The sequence below is a fragment of the Scyliorhinus torazame genome, chromosome 3 (genome assembly GCF_047496885.1).
Source record: "Scyliorhinus torazame isolate Kashiwa2021f chromosome 3, sScyTor2.1, whole genome shotgun sequence".
Lineage (NCBI taxonomy): Eukaryota > Metazoa > Chordata > Chondrichthyes > Carcharhiniformes > Scyliorhinidae > Scyliorhinus > Scyliorhinus torazame.
In genome coordinates, this window is record NC_092709.1 from 27,851,946 (window position 1) to 27,869,193 (window position 17,248).

Genomic DNA, 17,248 nt, shown 5'->3' on the forward strand with positions numbered 1-17,248 from the left:
CCCCAGCTTCACCCCACTGGCCCTGGCAGAAACCCCCCCGGCCAGTGGCACAACTGTCAGCAATCTATGGCGATGTTGGACACTTTCTGGACCCTCTCTCCCGCAGCAGCCGCCACGCCGGTTTCACAAGTTTTAAAACACAAGTGAACCGTGCCGTCGGGAACTCGGCCGATCGGAGGCAGCGCAGAGGCCCCGGAGAATACTGGGTGAGGCCCGCTAATTTTATGCAAACGGTGTTTAGTGTACGTACGTTCCACACCACATTGATGCTGCTGTTGAAGTGATGGAGAATTGCGATTTGGGGTCAAATCAGCACCCGCCGTGATTTTGGCGTAGGAACCTATTCTCCGCCCAATCACATTTCCTGATTTCAGCGTCAGCCAGCGGAGTATCCCGCCCATGATCTGTCTGGGCCTTCGGAGGAGGTAGGCATGAAATTTCGAGATTCAAAGCAGCAAAAATATGAAATAAAAACCTAGCACAATTATCTCCAACTGGGGGCGATCCTCAATCCAAGTGAGGACTAATCTAACTCTACCATCCACCTCCCTACCAACCAGTCACCCATCACCCCACCATGGCTCCACTCATCAAGAGGGATGTCTAAAATGCAGTCCCTTCTCATAAATGGTAAGACTGTGCACAAACCACATATCACTTTACAGACTCAATATGGTCTTTGCCAAAACAGGATATCAGGCGATCCTCACCCTTGTGCCCATATATCGTGCACCCTTGTCAGGAAAAAAGACATCAGCATGAAATTAACGGCCTAATCACAAGGGAAGAAGATCCAGGATTATTGATGAACTGCAGGATAATAACACCATCTGTGTCACCTGGACAGGCCAAAGCCATGAGAGAATTGTTGAGCAACCTTCAGAATCTCTCAAAAGTTCCATCGAACAGAGCGCCTTCACCTCCACCGCACCGTCGTCCCGAGGCCCAGGCAGCGAGGAACCTAGGCTCTGGCTGAGGGGACGACTCGACGCATCCAGCCGCCTCCAACCGCTCGTGACAAACATCGAGGACAAGACTACATAAGACCAGTGGCCGGGGACACCGACCGAACTCAGGCCTCAATCACTACAATTTGCTCCGCCAAACCTGAGGTGCCCAGTCTTCAAATCGGGACTGCGAAACCATGGCAACCAATTCTGAAAATGAGTCAGGAACCCGCACCCCACTCCTCTCAGGAGATCAGGCTCACGGACACTCCTTGTCCGGCCCCTACTCCCTGAGTCAGTCAGGATAGACCACACACACAATGCAGCTGGATTCCCAAGAACCCTCACCAGGGAAATGGCTCGATCGAATGACAGGATTCTCTTCCGTGCCTCCATTATTTTCTCAAGAATACTTTGCAGTTCATCAAAGTGAGCATCAAAAACCTGAGCCGACAAATCATCATCCAAAACATCATTCACAATGACGGCCACCATCTCGATGCCAACAGCACTGCCGAGCCGTGGGCCCATCCACCAGCAAAACCCCCACTGCAAGCTAGGCCCCACCCCGGCCTTCTCCGACCGCCTCTACCAAACCAGGAATTGTTTAAATTTAACTCAGCTCCTCATCGCCAAAATCTAGCCAGGGTCATCCAGGGGCATAGTACAAGGTGTATATCCCCAAAAAAGGATAATTATGGGATGTGCATTAGGATAAAATAAAGGATCAAAAGATGAGTGGACAGAGCTGGTGAAAACTCAGCCACTCCCACCCACATCAGGTGACTCTCCCGCTTTTATTTTCAATAACACTTATAGTAACTGTGTACCACAATGATTTGGGGGTGAGCTTGGACACAATTGGATGAACACACGAGGGAGAAGGGAATATAAAGATAAGATGATAGTGTTAGATGAACGGGGGTGTAAGGAGTCTCATGTTGGAACTTAAACAGATGTTGGTTTGAATAGCCTCTTTCACTGCCGCCAATTGTATATAGCAGCAAGCTGATGCTATCAACTGAGAATGTGATGTGATCGACTGAGAACTATTGTGAAAAGCCAACATTTGCACAGCCTCCTTCACCCAGTGTTAACGTTGCTTCTGCAAAGTCCAGTGACCCAAGAACAAAAAACTGAAAATAAATCCTGATGTGTGATCGGCTATTCAATCCGGATGCTAAGCTAACAGTAACAATGAACCAGAGGGTGTTTAGACCAACTACTGTTGCAAGAGGTCTGCCGAAAGAACAGCTCTTAGTCGGCCAAACTCCGCAATAAACCACAAACGTTGTCCTGAAATATGAACCTTGACCACCAGGTGGCATCCCTTGCCTGCTACAAATAAGGCAACATTTATACGTTAAATACAAAAGTGATTTGTTCAAACCTGACAATCGCTCTTAAAACAACTTGGAAAGTATTTTTGTTCTGGGGAAGTTTTATTTGTGCCAATAATGACAGCATATGTCATGACTTCTAGGACTACAAGATCGCTCGTAGCTCATATTTTAAAAGTGTAGCATTGATGATTGTGGGACTGCCACAAGTGTTTACCAATGTGGCTGATACTTAGAAGTGTTGGAATTCACTGTCACCGTGCCCACCATGCTTCTTACTGCCTCATTTCATTTCTCCAATCTTCATGGTTGCTTTTTGCATCTTAAACACCAAGGTATATATACTCTTGGAGATTTGTTCAAAGGATAATATTTTTTTTTGTGCCCTGGATTTCAGAAGGATTATTCATTACAATGTCGTATTATCCTCTGAAGGCATACACCTAATAATTATTTTCAAAATAGTCTGCCCACAGTTCCCAATTGTGATCATTCACTCATACTCATGACTATGCTCACATATACACGCAGGTACACAGACACGCACATTTACACGCAGGTACACAGACACGCACATATACACGCAGGTACACAGACACGCACATTTACACGCAGGTGCACAGACATGCACATATACACGCAGGTACTCAGACACGCACATTTACACGCAGGTACATAGACACGTACACATACACGCAGGTACACAGACATGCACATTTACATGAAGGTACACAGACACGCACATATACACGCAGGTACACACACATGCACATATACACGCAGGTACACAGACACGCACATATACACGCAGGTACACAGACATGCACATATACACGCAGGTACACAGACACGCACATATACACGCAGGTACACAGGCACGCACATATACACGCAGGTACACACACACGCACATATACACGCAGGTACACATACACGCACATATACATGCAGGTACACAGACACGCACATTTACACGCAGGTACACAGACATGCACATATACATGCAGGTACACAGACACTCACATATACATGCAGGTACACAGACACGCACATATACACGCAGGTACACAGACATGCACATATACACGCAGGTACACACACACGCACATATAATGCAGGTACACAGACACGCACATTTACACGCAGGTACACAGACACGCACATATACATGCAGGTACACAGACACTCACATATACATGCAGGTACACAGACACGCACATATACACGCAGGTACACAGACACGCAAATATACACGCAGGTACACAGACACGCACAAATACACGCAGGTATACAGACACGCACATTTACACGCAGGTACACAGACACGCACATATACACGCAGGTACACAGACATGCACATATACACGCAGGTACACTGACACGCACATATACACGCAGGTACACAGACACGCACATATACACGCAGGTACACATACACGCACATATACATGCAGGTACACAGACACGCACATTTACACGCAGGTACACAGACACGCACATATACATGCAGGTACACAGACACTCACATATACATGCAGGTACACAGACGCGCACATATACACGCAGGTACACAGACACGCACATATACACGCAGGTACACAGACACGCACAAATACACGCAGGTACACAGACACGCACATATACACGCAGGTACACAGACACGCACATATACACGCAGGTACACAGACACGCACATATACATGCAGCCACTTTCACAAACGTATTCCCACACAGAAAAAGTAATAGACGGTGGTACACTGGCCTTAGAAATTAGAGAAGGGAGCCTTATCGCCCAGATTTAAGCTAGGAATGTGTCTGTTGGTGCCCTCTGGGATGAGGGGCCTGTTTTATGATGAGAAACAGTGCAAATTGAAGTTACAGTGGCCATAATTCTCCAGCCTTTCGGGTTCTCTGTCAGCGCTCCCCCTGCCCATGGGTTTCCCGGCGGAAAGGGTGGCTTCAATGGGAAATCCCACTGACATGCCGCAGGAAGAGCGAATCCCACCCACAGTGAATGAGAGCAGGGGGAAGCACGCGGCTGGGGGAAGGGGGGGGGGGGTGTAGGGTGGAGAATCCCGCTCATAGTAATTGGAGGTGTGAACATTTTTTCGTTCTCTACCCCAGGGAGCGGGCAGGAAAATGGAGTTGATGCCCCTAGATCAGCCATGATCGTAATGAATGGTGGGACAGGCTCGAATCAGGGCCTATTTCTGCTCCTTCGTCTTGTGTTCTGGTGAACCTGCCAGAGTTCACAGTGTCACTGTGGGTGGGCACCAGATCTGGATGGAGCCAGCACACCTTCCTTGCCTAATCGGCTCCTCGCAAGCACCCACACATCACCCTGGTAACTGATCTCCACCTTGGACTTCAGTCTGTCCCCCCTTGCTCCCTTGTGTAATCAAGGGGGTCAAAACATATTTTAAAAATCCAACCACTTCCACGGGAGGAAATGGGTGGAACCAATTTACACCCATCTGAAGTCTGGGATATCCCACCTTTCCTGGTACATTAACTTGCAGTATATGTTCAGCTCCCTCTTAGCCGGAGAAGAGGGAACTCCCTAATTAGGTTGCCCCTGCCCCGGCTATGCACGCTGGGTGTCACTGGCCTCGTATGGGGCTGGGAGGGAGTGGGACCACACCCATTTATAGACTGACCACGAACTCCTGGAGTTAACATGACTCAGCTTGGCCACTTCCTTCCCTTCGCCTGCATGGTATTGGCACCATCATTTCCTGTGCGCTTTTCCTCTCAATATGTTTGTTCAAACTTGGGTATGTATTTATTTTACTCATATTAATTCGCATAGATCTACATGTATGCAAAAATGTGATTGCTAACATGTGTTTTCAGTTTAACCCTTTAGCCGCAAGGGTTTTTTTTTCTCTTTTTTTCTTGGAAGACAAACAGAATTGCCCGCTGATCTGGGATTTGAATGCCATTAGTTCTGGTCACAGATGAGGCTGACTGGTAATAGATTCCTATTAGTGTCCCCCCCCATGTGTGTGGAATCTCAGCAGCATTTAAGCTATTAGCTGCCCGGTGGGATTTCCTTCTCAGCCAGCTGTCCCAAAGGAGCTATCGGGAAGCCAAAGTTGGCAAAAGGCAAGTTGCAACTAGAAGTTTTCTACAGTGGGCCCTGGAGGGAGAGGAATCAAATATCACCCTCTTTCCCAGACTTAACCTTACTTTCTGGCAAACCTCTGCCGATAGGTCCCTCACTGCCAGATGCTGCTTCCCACTGGAAACAGCCGCACATCTGGCCAAGTGTCACCAACTTTGATTGGAGGCCTTGCCGAAGGTTTGATCCGGTGACATTCTGACCGCGTGGCATCCGGGGTGGGATTCTCCTGCCCCTCAGCCGCGTGATTCGCGGCAGCGCCGTTCGCCAGCGGCGGGATACTCTCTTCCAGCTTCTGGTCATTTGGATTTGGGGGGGTGTGCTGCCGGCGGGATGTGTGAATTCCAACGGCTGGAGAATTCCAGCCCTGATCATGTGATGTCTGAGCGTGCAGTCCCTGGCCATGTGGTGTCTGGCCACCTGACGGCTGTAAATGTAACTGTATTTACATAACATAGAACATACAGTGCCAAAGGAGGCCATTCGGCCTATCGAGTCTGCACCGACCCACTTTACGCCCTCACTTCCACCCTATCCCCGTAACCCAATAATCCCTCCTAACCTTTTTGGACACTAAGGGCAATTTATCATGGCCAATCCACCTAACCTGCACGTCTTTGGATTGTGGGAGGAAACCGGTGCACCCGGAGGAAACCCACGCAGACACGGGGAGAACGTGCAGACTCCGGACAGCCAGTGACCCAGCGAGGAATCGAACCTGGGACCCTGGCGCTGTGAAGCCACAGTGCTAACTACGTTCCAACCCGCTGCCCATACCGTAACAACAGCGGGATCCCTTTACGTAAGTATCTTTGTTCATGGTAGCAGGTCAAGAGCTGTTGTGTAAGACGTTCTGAGAACGAGTTACAAGCCGGCAAAGAGGGGGAACTGAGGATGCGGAAGGGGGTAAACCAAAGTTTGGGGAAGGATTTTGCAGAAGGGGCTCCAGAGGTGGGAGGGATCTTGATTTCACCAGTGTCTATTGTAATTCACTGAAATTACACTGGTAACTACTAGTTACAACACAGCATTCCCTCATAATTCAGCTCCAGAAAGGGGACAAGTCCAAACCTGAAATCTTAGTCAGAGCTGAGCTGTACTCGATCGCATACATTAAAGCTGGCTGTCACCGACCGGTCTGAAACAAACCGAGAGGTCACACTAAGGACAGCAGGCCCATGGTTTTGGTCATTCCTCACATTGCTCCAAACTCAACTCAGCACCAACACACCCTCAGTCATTCCTCAGACTTACTCTCCCTTACTTAAAGTAGAGCGCCAAGTCTGTCGCAATTATAGCAATATCCATCAGATGAAACACGTGCTCGTACTGCCTCCTGTTAAGGTTCTGGAAAATGTTCAAACTCTGGAAGAGAAGCAACAAGACAGATTTAAAATGGTTGCCCAGTGATACCTGCCCGCGTTTCCCGACGGCGTGTGGTGGCTTCAATGGGAAATCCAATTGTCAAGCAGCAGGAAGAGAGAATCCCGGCACCAGTGAACGGCACGCTGCCGAGAGACACATGGCTGGGGGAGCGGAGATTCCAACACCAGTGTATCAGCATTGCACCTGCAGCTCGACATCCCGGAAGTGTCTGCTCCTAGATACGTTGAGAGAGAAAGGGGGTGGGATTCACCCCTCCCCGGCGGGGCGGGGTGTCCCGGCGGGACGGGGTGGCGTGAACCACTCCGGCGTTGGGCCGCCAAAGGTACGGAATCCTGCACACCGTCAGGGGCTAGGCCCGCCCCAGAATGGTTGGCGACCCACCAGCTGGCGGGAAAGGAGCTTGGCACCACGCCAACCACGCCGAAGGGTCTCTGCCGGCCGGTGCAAGTCACCACATGCGTGGGAGCGCCTGCGCGTGCTGGCGTCATCCCCGCGCATGCGCAGAGATTGGCTTCCGCACCGGGAATGGCGGGGGATCACGGCCTCTGGTGGGGAAGGATAGAGTGCCCCCACGGCACAGGCCCGCCCGCGGATCGGTGGGCCCCGATCGCGGGCCAAGCCATCGCGGGGGCACCTCCCGGGGCCAGATCCCCCCGCGCCCCCCCATGAACCCCGGAGCCCGCCCGCGCTGCCAGGTCCCGCCGGTAAGGGACCTACTCCAATTTACGCCGGCGGGACCGGCAACAGACGGGCGGGACTTCGGCCCATCGCGGGCTGGAGATTGCGGGCAGCCCCGGCGCCCATTGAGTCGCGCGGGACCCCGCCATTCTCCGAGGAAGGCGGCGCGACTCACGGCGGGCCGGTTTTTGGGGGGGCGGGAGAATTAGGAGGACGGCGGGGGCGGGATTCACGCCGACGCCCGGCGATTCTCCCACCCGGCGGGGGGTCGGAGAATCCCACCCAGGATGTCAAAGTAAAACACATCTTTGCAGGGAGGAAGGGAAGGTGTATTTAAATAGAACCTCATCACATTTCTCAGGACGTCCCTATCCCTTCATGTGTAATTGCCTCGTGTGAAGTGCAGCCACCACTAATGTATGGATGAGAATATCGGCCATTTTGCACACAGCAACGTGATGAACCATCATTTATCGGATGGCGGTGTTGGGTAAGGAGGAGGTTTTCTGCTGCTCTTTAAAGGGCTCTTACATAGTCTGGGGGAGCAGCCATTCAATGTCTCACCAACATCTCTGACATAGCGACACTTCTTCAGGAACTGCACCGAGTTACAGTTTCAACTCAACGGCTGCTGACTCAAAGTCAAGAAAGACTCTTCTCAATTGGAGCCAAGGGCATGGAGGCGAATAATGGAGGAAAGTGGGTCTCTGCTATTCCCGTGCCGGCGGCACTGTGGCAGAGTGGTTAGCACTGCTGCCTCAAAGCGCCAGTGACCCGGGTTCAATTCCAGCCTTGGCTGACTGCCTGTGTGCAGTCTGTACGTTCTCCCCGTGTGTGCGTGGGTTTCCTCCGGGTGCTCCGGTTTCCTCCCACAGTCCAAAGATGTGCAGGTTAGGTGGCTTGGTCATGCTAAATCGCCCCTTGATGAATGGTTTAGGTTCTGGCGACAGAGTGGGTTAATTGGAAAGTGGATCTGGCTGGGGTGCTCTTTCAGAGGGTCGGTGCAGACTTAATGCGCCGAATGGTCTCCTTCTGCACTGTAGTGATTCTATGATCTTCTAACCATGGTTCAGGAGATTTATTGGTTGAATTCTGTAAACAGGTTATCTGTGCACCCTCTCAGATGTGAAGATGGTGGGCTCAATATAACCGGGCACCGTGGTTCCTTTCCCCAACCCAAAATGAGAAGTCGGAGACAGCCTGTCCCCATTCTGGATGGTTACCCTGCAACCATTAAATGACTTGGGGCAGGACTTCCACCCCTCAGCATCAGGATGTCCGTCCTCAGGCAGTTCCAGCCAGTCAGAGGCCAGCAGCATTCTGGTTTGCAGTGTCACTGGCAGCACTAGCCAGTACCGGTATTACAGTGAGGCCTACAGGTAGGTGAGCTGCACGGGAGTCGGGAGCTGATGTCAGTTTGGGGTCTTGCCCGGGCCATGCTGTCAGGCCTTGGTGGGGGAGTGGGGGCTGGGGGGGCCACGTTGGTGGGTCCAGTATAAAGGCAGGAAGGGTAGGTGTTTCACCTTGAGAAGAGCCCTCCAAGGCCCATTACGGGGGCACCCTGTCCGTCGCCAGCCCACGCAGGCTGGTTGAAGTGGGTCTCTTCCGCCATGGTTAAATTCTAGCAGCAATGGGATGAGGCTTGAATCGCAGAATGTTTAGAAGGGGGCCATTCAGCCTAGCAAGTCTGCACTTGCTCTCTGAAATCCCACTCCCCTGCCTTATCTCCGTACCTTGTACATTCTCTCTTTTCAGATAGCAATCCAATTACCTTCTGAATACCTCAATCGAACCTGCCTCCACCACCCTCTCAGGAAGTGCGCCCCAGACTCTAACCAAAAGTAATTTCCTCACCACTTTTACTTCTTTTGCCCATTATATTGAATCTGTGACCCTCTGGTTTTTGATGCTCTGTTGAGTGGTAACAGTTTCTCGCCAATTACCCTGTACATACGCCTCAGAATCTTGAACATCAACCTTCAGTTCTTCAAGGAAAATAATTCCAATCTCTCCAATCTCTCTTCATAGCTACAGTTCTTTATCCCTGCCATCATTCTTGTCAATCTCCTCTGTACTCTCTCCAATGATGTAGAATCTCTACAATGCAGAAGCAGGCCATTCGGTCCATCATGTCTGTACCGGCCCTCCGAAAGAGCACTCCACCCAGGTCCATTCCCCATCCATCCTACCCCATCCTCCTAACCTTATCTGCACATCCTTGGATACTAAAGGGTAATTTTATCATGGCCAATCCACCTAACCCACACACCTTTAGACTGTGGGAAGAAACCGGAGCACCTGGAGGAAGTCCACGCAGACACTGGGAAAATGTGCAAACTCCACACAGAAAGTTACCCAAGTGCTCCCTGGCACTCTGAGGCAGCAGTGCTGACCACTGTACTGCCATTCACATCCTTTCTCAAGTATGGTGCCCAGAACTTGATATAGTCTCCAGATGAGGTCTTATACAAGTTCAACATGAACTCCTCATCTTATAATAATAATCACTTATTGCCATAAGTAGGCTTCAACGAAGTTACTGTGAAAAGCCCCTAGTCGCCACATTCCGGCACCTGTTTGAACCTGTGCTGCTGGCCATGTTCTGCATTACAAGCCAGCTATTTAGCCCAGTGTGCTAAACCAGCCCTTGTACTCAATTCCCCTGTTAATAAAGTCTAAGATGCTATACGCTTTATTAACTGAACTTTCAACGTGCCCTGCCATTTTCAAAGACATATGTACATGGACAGTGAGGACCCTCTTTACCTCCTTTTGTGTTTCTCCCTTTATTTTATACTGTCTTATGGCCAAAATTAATAATCTCACACTTTTCTCCATTGAACTTCATCTGCCACTTGTCTGCCCAATCCATCACCTCGTCTCTGTCCTTTTGATGTCCAAGACTTTCCTCATCACAGTTGATAACATTTCCAATCTTTGTGTCATCTGCGAATTTTGAAATCATTTCCTAAACACCACAGTCTAGGTTATTAATATATATCAGGAAGAGCCAGGGTCCCAACACTGACCCCTGGGGAACTTAATTTATTGGTTAGTTAATTACTCCGATTGGCCCATCGGCTGGTTGGCCTTTCGACATCCTTGCTCCCACCCCTCAGCCGCTGATACATTTTCAGCGGGGACAGCGCCGCATGGGTTGGCGATGGTGGGGGGATTAAATCTAGCTCAGTGAGTCGTGTAAAAAATCTAAAAAGTGGGAAACAAATAGATGCGGAGACAAAAAGAATTGATTTGGTTACGAGTGAGGTTGTGACTGGTATCAGGAATATCCCTATAATACCTGCATTAGAGGACACACAGGTCAGATCATAGAATCACAGAATCCCTACAGTGCAGAAGGGGGTCATTCAGCCCATCGAGCCCGCATTGACCCTCTGAAAGAGCATCCTACCTCGGCCCACTCCCGCATCCTATCCCCGTAACCCCACCCAGCCTGCACGTCTTTGGACCGTAGGAGGAAACTGGAGCACCCGGAGGAAACCCACACAGACACGCGGAGAAAGTGCAAATTCTAGATAGACAGTCACCCAATGCCAGAATTGAACCAGGGTCCCTGGTGCTGTGAGGCAGCAGTGCTAACTACTGTGCCGCCGTGTCACACAGACCTTGCATCTCATCCAGTAGTTCATTCTCAGAACAGTCCAGAAAATGGGAAATACTCCAGAAGGTGATTTCGGAACTTGGTCAATCTGGAGTACATTTGTTTGTGTTTTATGTTTTAGAATTGTGTTTTTATTCTTGTCCTTATTTAAATATTCAAATGTCACATGTTTTAAAATGTACCTTTAGCTCCATGAATTCTTCATTTTTTATTTCTCCTATTAGTTCTAACAGAGAGAAATTTATCTTGCATTCTTCAGGAAATAAAGTTGGACGGTGTAAAAAGAGGAGGGTATGGGCCAGCACCCATTTATGCTCCTAGTCAAGATTTATTTCACCTACAGCCTCTCTTAGATGGGGTCTGTTTTAGTTCACTGACAGATTTATTTCTGACTCAAGTGTTTGATTGTTTATCAGACCACTACAGTGCTGGGATTAGTCAGAGGGCTTTGTTCAGCCAGGGAGGCCTATGGGAATCGCACCTCATCGGCAAGTAAAGTCTTGCTGAACTCCAAGTGATGACGTTCCATAATTGAAGAGCCATGTAGTTTTGCCAGTGGGTGCTGGGATCTGGTGAAAGATAAATTGACAATTACAAATATACATTGCCTCAGGCAACAGTAAGTTTGCAGAGAAATCAGGACTAAACAATCGTGCAACTCCAGCGGCCTACTGCCCGCTCTTCAATAGTTATTTCACAAGTTGATGTCATGAAAAAGGATTAAATGTATTTTATAAAGTACAAGCGGACTTTGCTTCAATTATTTCCATGCCTTCAAAAACAGATTCTTCATAGAATCATAGAATGGTTACTTCACAGAAAGGAGGCCATAAGGGCTGCATGGTAGCACAGTGGTTAGCACAGTTGCTTCACAGCTCCAGGGTCCCAGGTTCGATTCCCGGCTTGGGTCACTGTCTGTTTTGAGTCTGCACGTTCTCCCCGTGTCTGCGTGGCTTTCCTCCGGGTGCTCCGGTTTCCTCCCACAGTCCAAAGATGTGCAAGTTAGGTGGATTGGCCATGATAAATTGCCCTTAGTGTCCAAAAAGGTTGGGTGGGGTTACTGGGTTACAGGGATAGGGTGGAGGTGTAGACTTAGGTAGGTGTCTCTTTCCAAGGGCTGGTGCAGACTCGATGTGCCGAATGGCCACCTTCTGCACTGTAAATTCTATGATCTATGATCATTTAGGCTGTCGTGTCTGTGCCGGCTCTCTGTAAGAATAACTCAGCTAATTCCAATTTCCCATCTATTCCCACAGCCCTACATATCCAATTCCCAGTTGAAAGTCTCAAATGTACCTACCCAGAATGAATGTAAAGGAATGAAAATGCTTATATTTACTTTTGACGGTGTTGTTATTGATGTCCTCAGACAGCATTTCACAACTACTCAGTCAAATTAAAAAGTTAAGTTTACTCCAACTTAAACCGCAACTTAGTCAGCCTACTGAATGAAAAGCAACATTTTAATTTTGACAGAGCTAAATATATCAGAGAATTGTCCCCCTTTAGACCTCCTTGCAACTTCACCATTGGTCTCTTTCCAGAGTCCTCTCTGGCCATACAGAAAGGATTAGGGGCAATGCTACTATTCCTCTGCTGTGGAGGGAGGGGAGCGATTGATTGCTGCTGTAAAAGGTAAGAAGCTGAAGTTGATTGAGGGGACAGAGCGGTCATCACTTTTTGAGCCGCAGGAAGGGGCTGTGGCATTGAGAGTGGTCAACAGGGCTCACGTTATATGGAGGGAGGTCATCGCAAGAGGGATACAATATAAAAATAGGGAAGCCTTGCTATAGATGTACAGGGCATTGGCGAGATCACATCTGGAGAGAATCATTGGCATTCTCTTTCTCCAGGGAGAAGTGGAGACTGGGTCACTGAAGATATTCAAGCCTGAGTTAGATAGGTTTTTGATTGACAAGAGAATCAAGTGTTATGCGGGTGGTGGGGGTGGGGACAGGCACCAAAGTGGAGTTGAGACCCTAGCCAGACCAGTCAAGCAAGGGCAGAGGGGTGAAGGGGTTTAGGAAAGCTATTCCAGGGTTCGGGATCTATGCAACTGAAGATGCAGCCACCATATTTGGAGCAATGATAATCAAAGATGCATTAGGGACCAGAATAGAGAAACACAGGTATCTTCCAACGTCGCGGTGCCGGAAGAGATTAAACAAGAAAGGGAGGGGTGAAGCCACAATGGGATTTAAAAACAAAAATAAGAAATTTAAAATCAAGAAGTTGCTTTGCCTGGAGCCAATGTGGATCATCAAGCACAGGGATGACAGGTGAATGGGAGCAGGTGCAGGTTAAGGCACCGACCGCAGAGTTTTGGATGACATCATGTTTACAGAGGGCAGGGTGTGGGAGAGATCAGCCAAGCGTCACTTGACAAGCTGGAACAGGGGTAAAGGCAGTCGATGTTATGGAGGTGGAAATACATAGGCTTAGTGATTGGCTCGAATATGAGGTCGGAACTTCATCTCAGGGTCAAATATGAGATCAAGGCTGCGAATAGCCAGGATTAATCTCAGACTGTTGCCAGGGTGAGGGATGGAGTCCAATAGCTAGAGGATGGAGTGGCAACAAAGGGAAGATAAGCCAGCAGGTTATTAACATTCCTTTATCTTCCACACTGCCTTTCCCCCCCACCATAAAAAGGAAACCATGAGAAGAGAAGTGTACCTGGTGTGGAATTCTAATGTCGAAACTCCTGAGTCTGCCAGATAGAAAGCTCAGCAAATATTAAGCAGGTGCGCAGGATAAAATGATGTGTTTGAAGATGAAGTAGGTTAGTAATGTATGGCAATGCTTCAGCATAAGTAATGCAGCTTCTCCTTAAGGGGCTGGTTTAGCACACTGGGCTAAAGAGCTGGCTTTTAAAGCAGACCAAGGCAGGCCAGCAGCACGGTTCAATTCCCGTACCAGCCTCCCCGAACAGGCGCTGGAATGTGGCGACTAGGGACTTTTCACAGTAACTTCATTTGAAGCCTACTTGTCAAATAAGTGATTTTCATTTTTCACTTTCATTAATGTCGTTCAACGTCCTTCCATTCAGATGCTATTTCTTTAAGCCACTGCAAGGGAAATTTAATTCATCCCAGAGACATAGCTGCTGCCACTTCCAGATCCACAGTGGCGGCCATTTCATCGCCTGTCCGATCATGGCATCTTACGTGGGCTAAGATCAGCCCAGAGACGCAGCAATCCACTCCATTAAGGTAACAGTAACATGCCCAATCTGTGCACTTGATGCGTTTTCGTTAGACGCTATGGTGCATGACATGCTCCTGTTGCTGTGTCATAAGTTACAAATCTGAACAAACATTCATCTTTTTTATTTGCATATGGGCCAGAAATTTAACGAATAGCAGTACGTAATAAATATTGGCCATTATTTGAGTGCACTCCTCTTAACCATGTTTCAAGACATGACCATTTGTATTTATATATGTATATAGATGCATAATTTGATTTGATAAATATGTAATAGCTTTTCTTCTGTGTTTAACATTTATATGTTTACTAGCTAAAATGGTATTTGACAAATGCATAAATTAAATTTAAAGAAATAAGGGATAAGTGAAAAGATATTGGGCCCAGTCAGCTCACTGCTGTATTGATGCAGACCTGCCTAGTTCCATTCCAACTCTTTAATTAACACCATCTCAGTCTCTGCCCACTTTCTATTGCCTGTTAGATTCCCAGTTCTAATGGGATGAAGTGTGCATCCTGCTCAGTAAAGTATGCTCTCCTCTCGTGCACATGTTTAATCCTATTTAGCTCTGTCGTTAACCCATTCTTCAATATACTACTTATGAACATTGAAAGCAGATGTAAGATAAGCTAAAGCCACAGCTGGGTAGACTGAACAAGTCGGCGGTGAACAGAAAATCGAGTCTACATTTTGATTTTAAGCACAAATGCCAATATATTCACTTTTTCACTCGCAAGTTCTTATTTTGGATGTATATTGTTCACCGTGCTTTCTTATTTACCAATAACAATTTACTTAAGGAAGGATGCCTTCAGTTTCTTAAGAACTTACTTCATTTGATACAAGTTGTTGGTCCCCCTGTGATCAATATCATGACAGAGCCCTGCAGTTACCATGGCCATTGTTTCCAGGTCTGTGTAATAGCGTTTCAATTTACCTGTCTGCAAATACAAAGAAAGTTGTAAGATCTAGTACAATCGACCAGTACATTACCGGCTGTGTTAATGCATGTTGGAGCAAGCAGATCTCTGATTGAAAGTTACTGATCAACAGATATTTTCAAATATAAATGATAGGTCTGCAAAACAATGGCCAGATGGATTTCAGTAATGCTGCAAGTCTACACACTCGATCCGATTGGCATTCTTGGGCGTCAGCCTATGAACTCAGTTCCCGTATCTATGCAGTTGGGTTAACTGCTATGTTGGCAGACGCATCAACAACTTGGTAAATATAATGCTTTTAATGCAGGAGAATATCTCAAAGGTGTTTTACTGAAGCCTGATGTGGATTATGAGTGGCAAGGTAATCTATTGGTTATGTCTGAATCTGGTGGATCTGTTTAGATAACCAGGGTACCTTTTGGAGAGGTATGGTCCCCTTTGATAAGGTCCTGGGACACATTTAAAAGAGGTATGGCAGCCTTTGAAATTGTTAAGAGTGAAAATGATTATGCAACTTTTAAGCACAAAATCATTGAAACTGTCGAGCTGTAAAAGAGCTGTCCAGCTGTCAAGGAACTGTCCATCCAGAATCAAGGAAATTTTAAGGAGCTGTCCAATTGTCAATCCGGGAACCCCGGGACAATTGCACAAGTTGTCAAGTGCAGAGGTGGGCTGGGGGCAAGGCCAGCATATGGACTCCAGCGCTGTGTATAGATAAATGAAAAATTAAATAAAACAAAGAACAACCTTCCAGCCCTCGCCCCCCACATACACCCTAGTCGCAATCCATGACAACTATGCCAACCTGTGTCCCCCCCCACCCACCCCCTATACTCCCATACCCCCTATTCCAACATAGTGCCCCCCACTCACCCCATGGCCCCCATACACCCTATGCCAACTTAATACTACTCTACCCAACCTATTTCCCATGCCAATTTATTGTCAAAACATGTCAACGCATGCATCCCATCGACCATAATTTGTCCTTGCCCTCTCCATTCCAGCTTACCTTGTATTATTGGACAGATTTTCCATTTCCTGGATTGACAATTGGACAGCTCCTTAAAATTTCCTTGATTCTGGATGGACAGTTCCTTGACAGCTGGACAGCTCTTTTACAGCTCGACAGTTTCAATGATTTTGTGCTTAAAAGTTGCATAATCATTTTCACTCTTAACAATTTCAAAGGCTGCCATACCTCTTTTAAATGTGCCCCAGGACCTTATCAATGGGGACCACACCTCTCCAAAAGGTACCCTGGTTATCCAAACAGATCCACCAGGTTCAGACGCCCTCTTGCCTCTTCTATACTGCACATTCCGGATTCCACATTCCCATTTTTCCAAAATCCTACTATAGTAGAGGTAATTGGTGATTTAAATGGCCAGCTGCCTCTGCAAATCGTCTATGTATAAACTCCAAGCCAACTCCAGTCCCACCTCCGCAAAGGGGGGAAATGGTGGGTTTAGGGGTGGGACTTCAAATTGCCAGCCATTTCCAGGATTCCCCCCATGACAGAGAGCTTCTCTGTGGTGGAGAAAATCTGGCCCTACCTTGGTTTCTCTCTCCATAGATGCTGCCTGGGTGGCTGAGAATGTCCAGCACCTTCTATTTTTATTCAGAATTATCTAGATGAATAGATCAGAAACAGTGAACGACAAAGGACAGTCCAGCACAGGGACAGGCTTTCAGCACTCCAAGCCTGCGCCGATCATGCTGCCTGTCTAAACGAAAGCCTTCTACACTTCCGGTGTCCGTGCCCCCCTATTCCCATCCTATTCATGTTAGTTCAAATCTTGCCACGGAAATCTGAGAATTTGAATTAAATTTTTTAAATATCTAGAAATGAAAAGGTTGGCATGAGGGAAAATTGCCATGAAGTTGTTGGATTGTCCTAACCACCTATGATAATAATACAATGTTTTGCTCCTTTATCTCCAGTCACTTTAGAAGATTTGTCTTCACCTACTGGGGTATATGTTTACAACCAGAGTGACTC

The 17,248-nt window shown here is 47.8% G+C and overlaps 1 protein-coding gene across 1 annotated transcript in view; it reads right to left on the reverse strand.

Annotated features, from left to right (window-relative positions):
- LOC140408367 (rod cGMP-specific 3',5'-cyclic phosphodiesterase subunit beta-like) overlaps positions 1–17,248 on the reverse strand; it is a 93,551-nt gene that overhangs the window by 15,358 nt on the left and 60,945 nt on the right. Inside the window, exons 14-16 of the mRNA XM_072495468.1 lie at positions 15,134–15,243; positions 11,576–11,663; positions 6,673–6,773 (exon numbers count right to left, since the gene is read on the reverse strand). Coding sequence (XP_072351569.1) covers positions 6,673–6,773; positions 11,576–11,663; positions 15,134–15,243 — 299 coding nt within the window. The remainder of the gene's footprint in view (positions 1–6,672; positions 6,774–11,575; positions 11,664–15,133; positions 15,244–17,248) is intronic.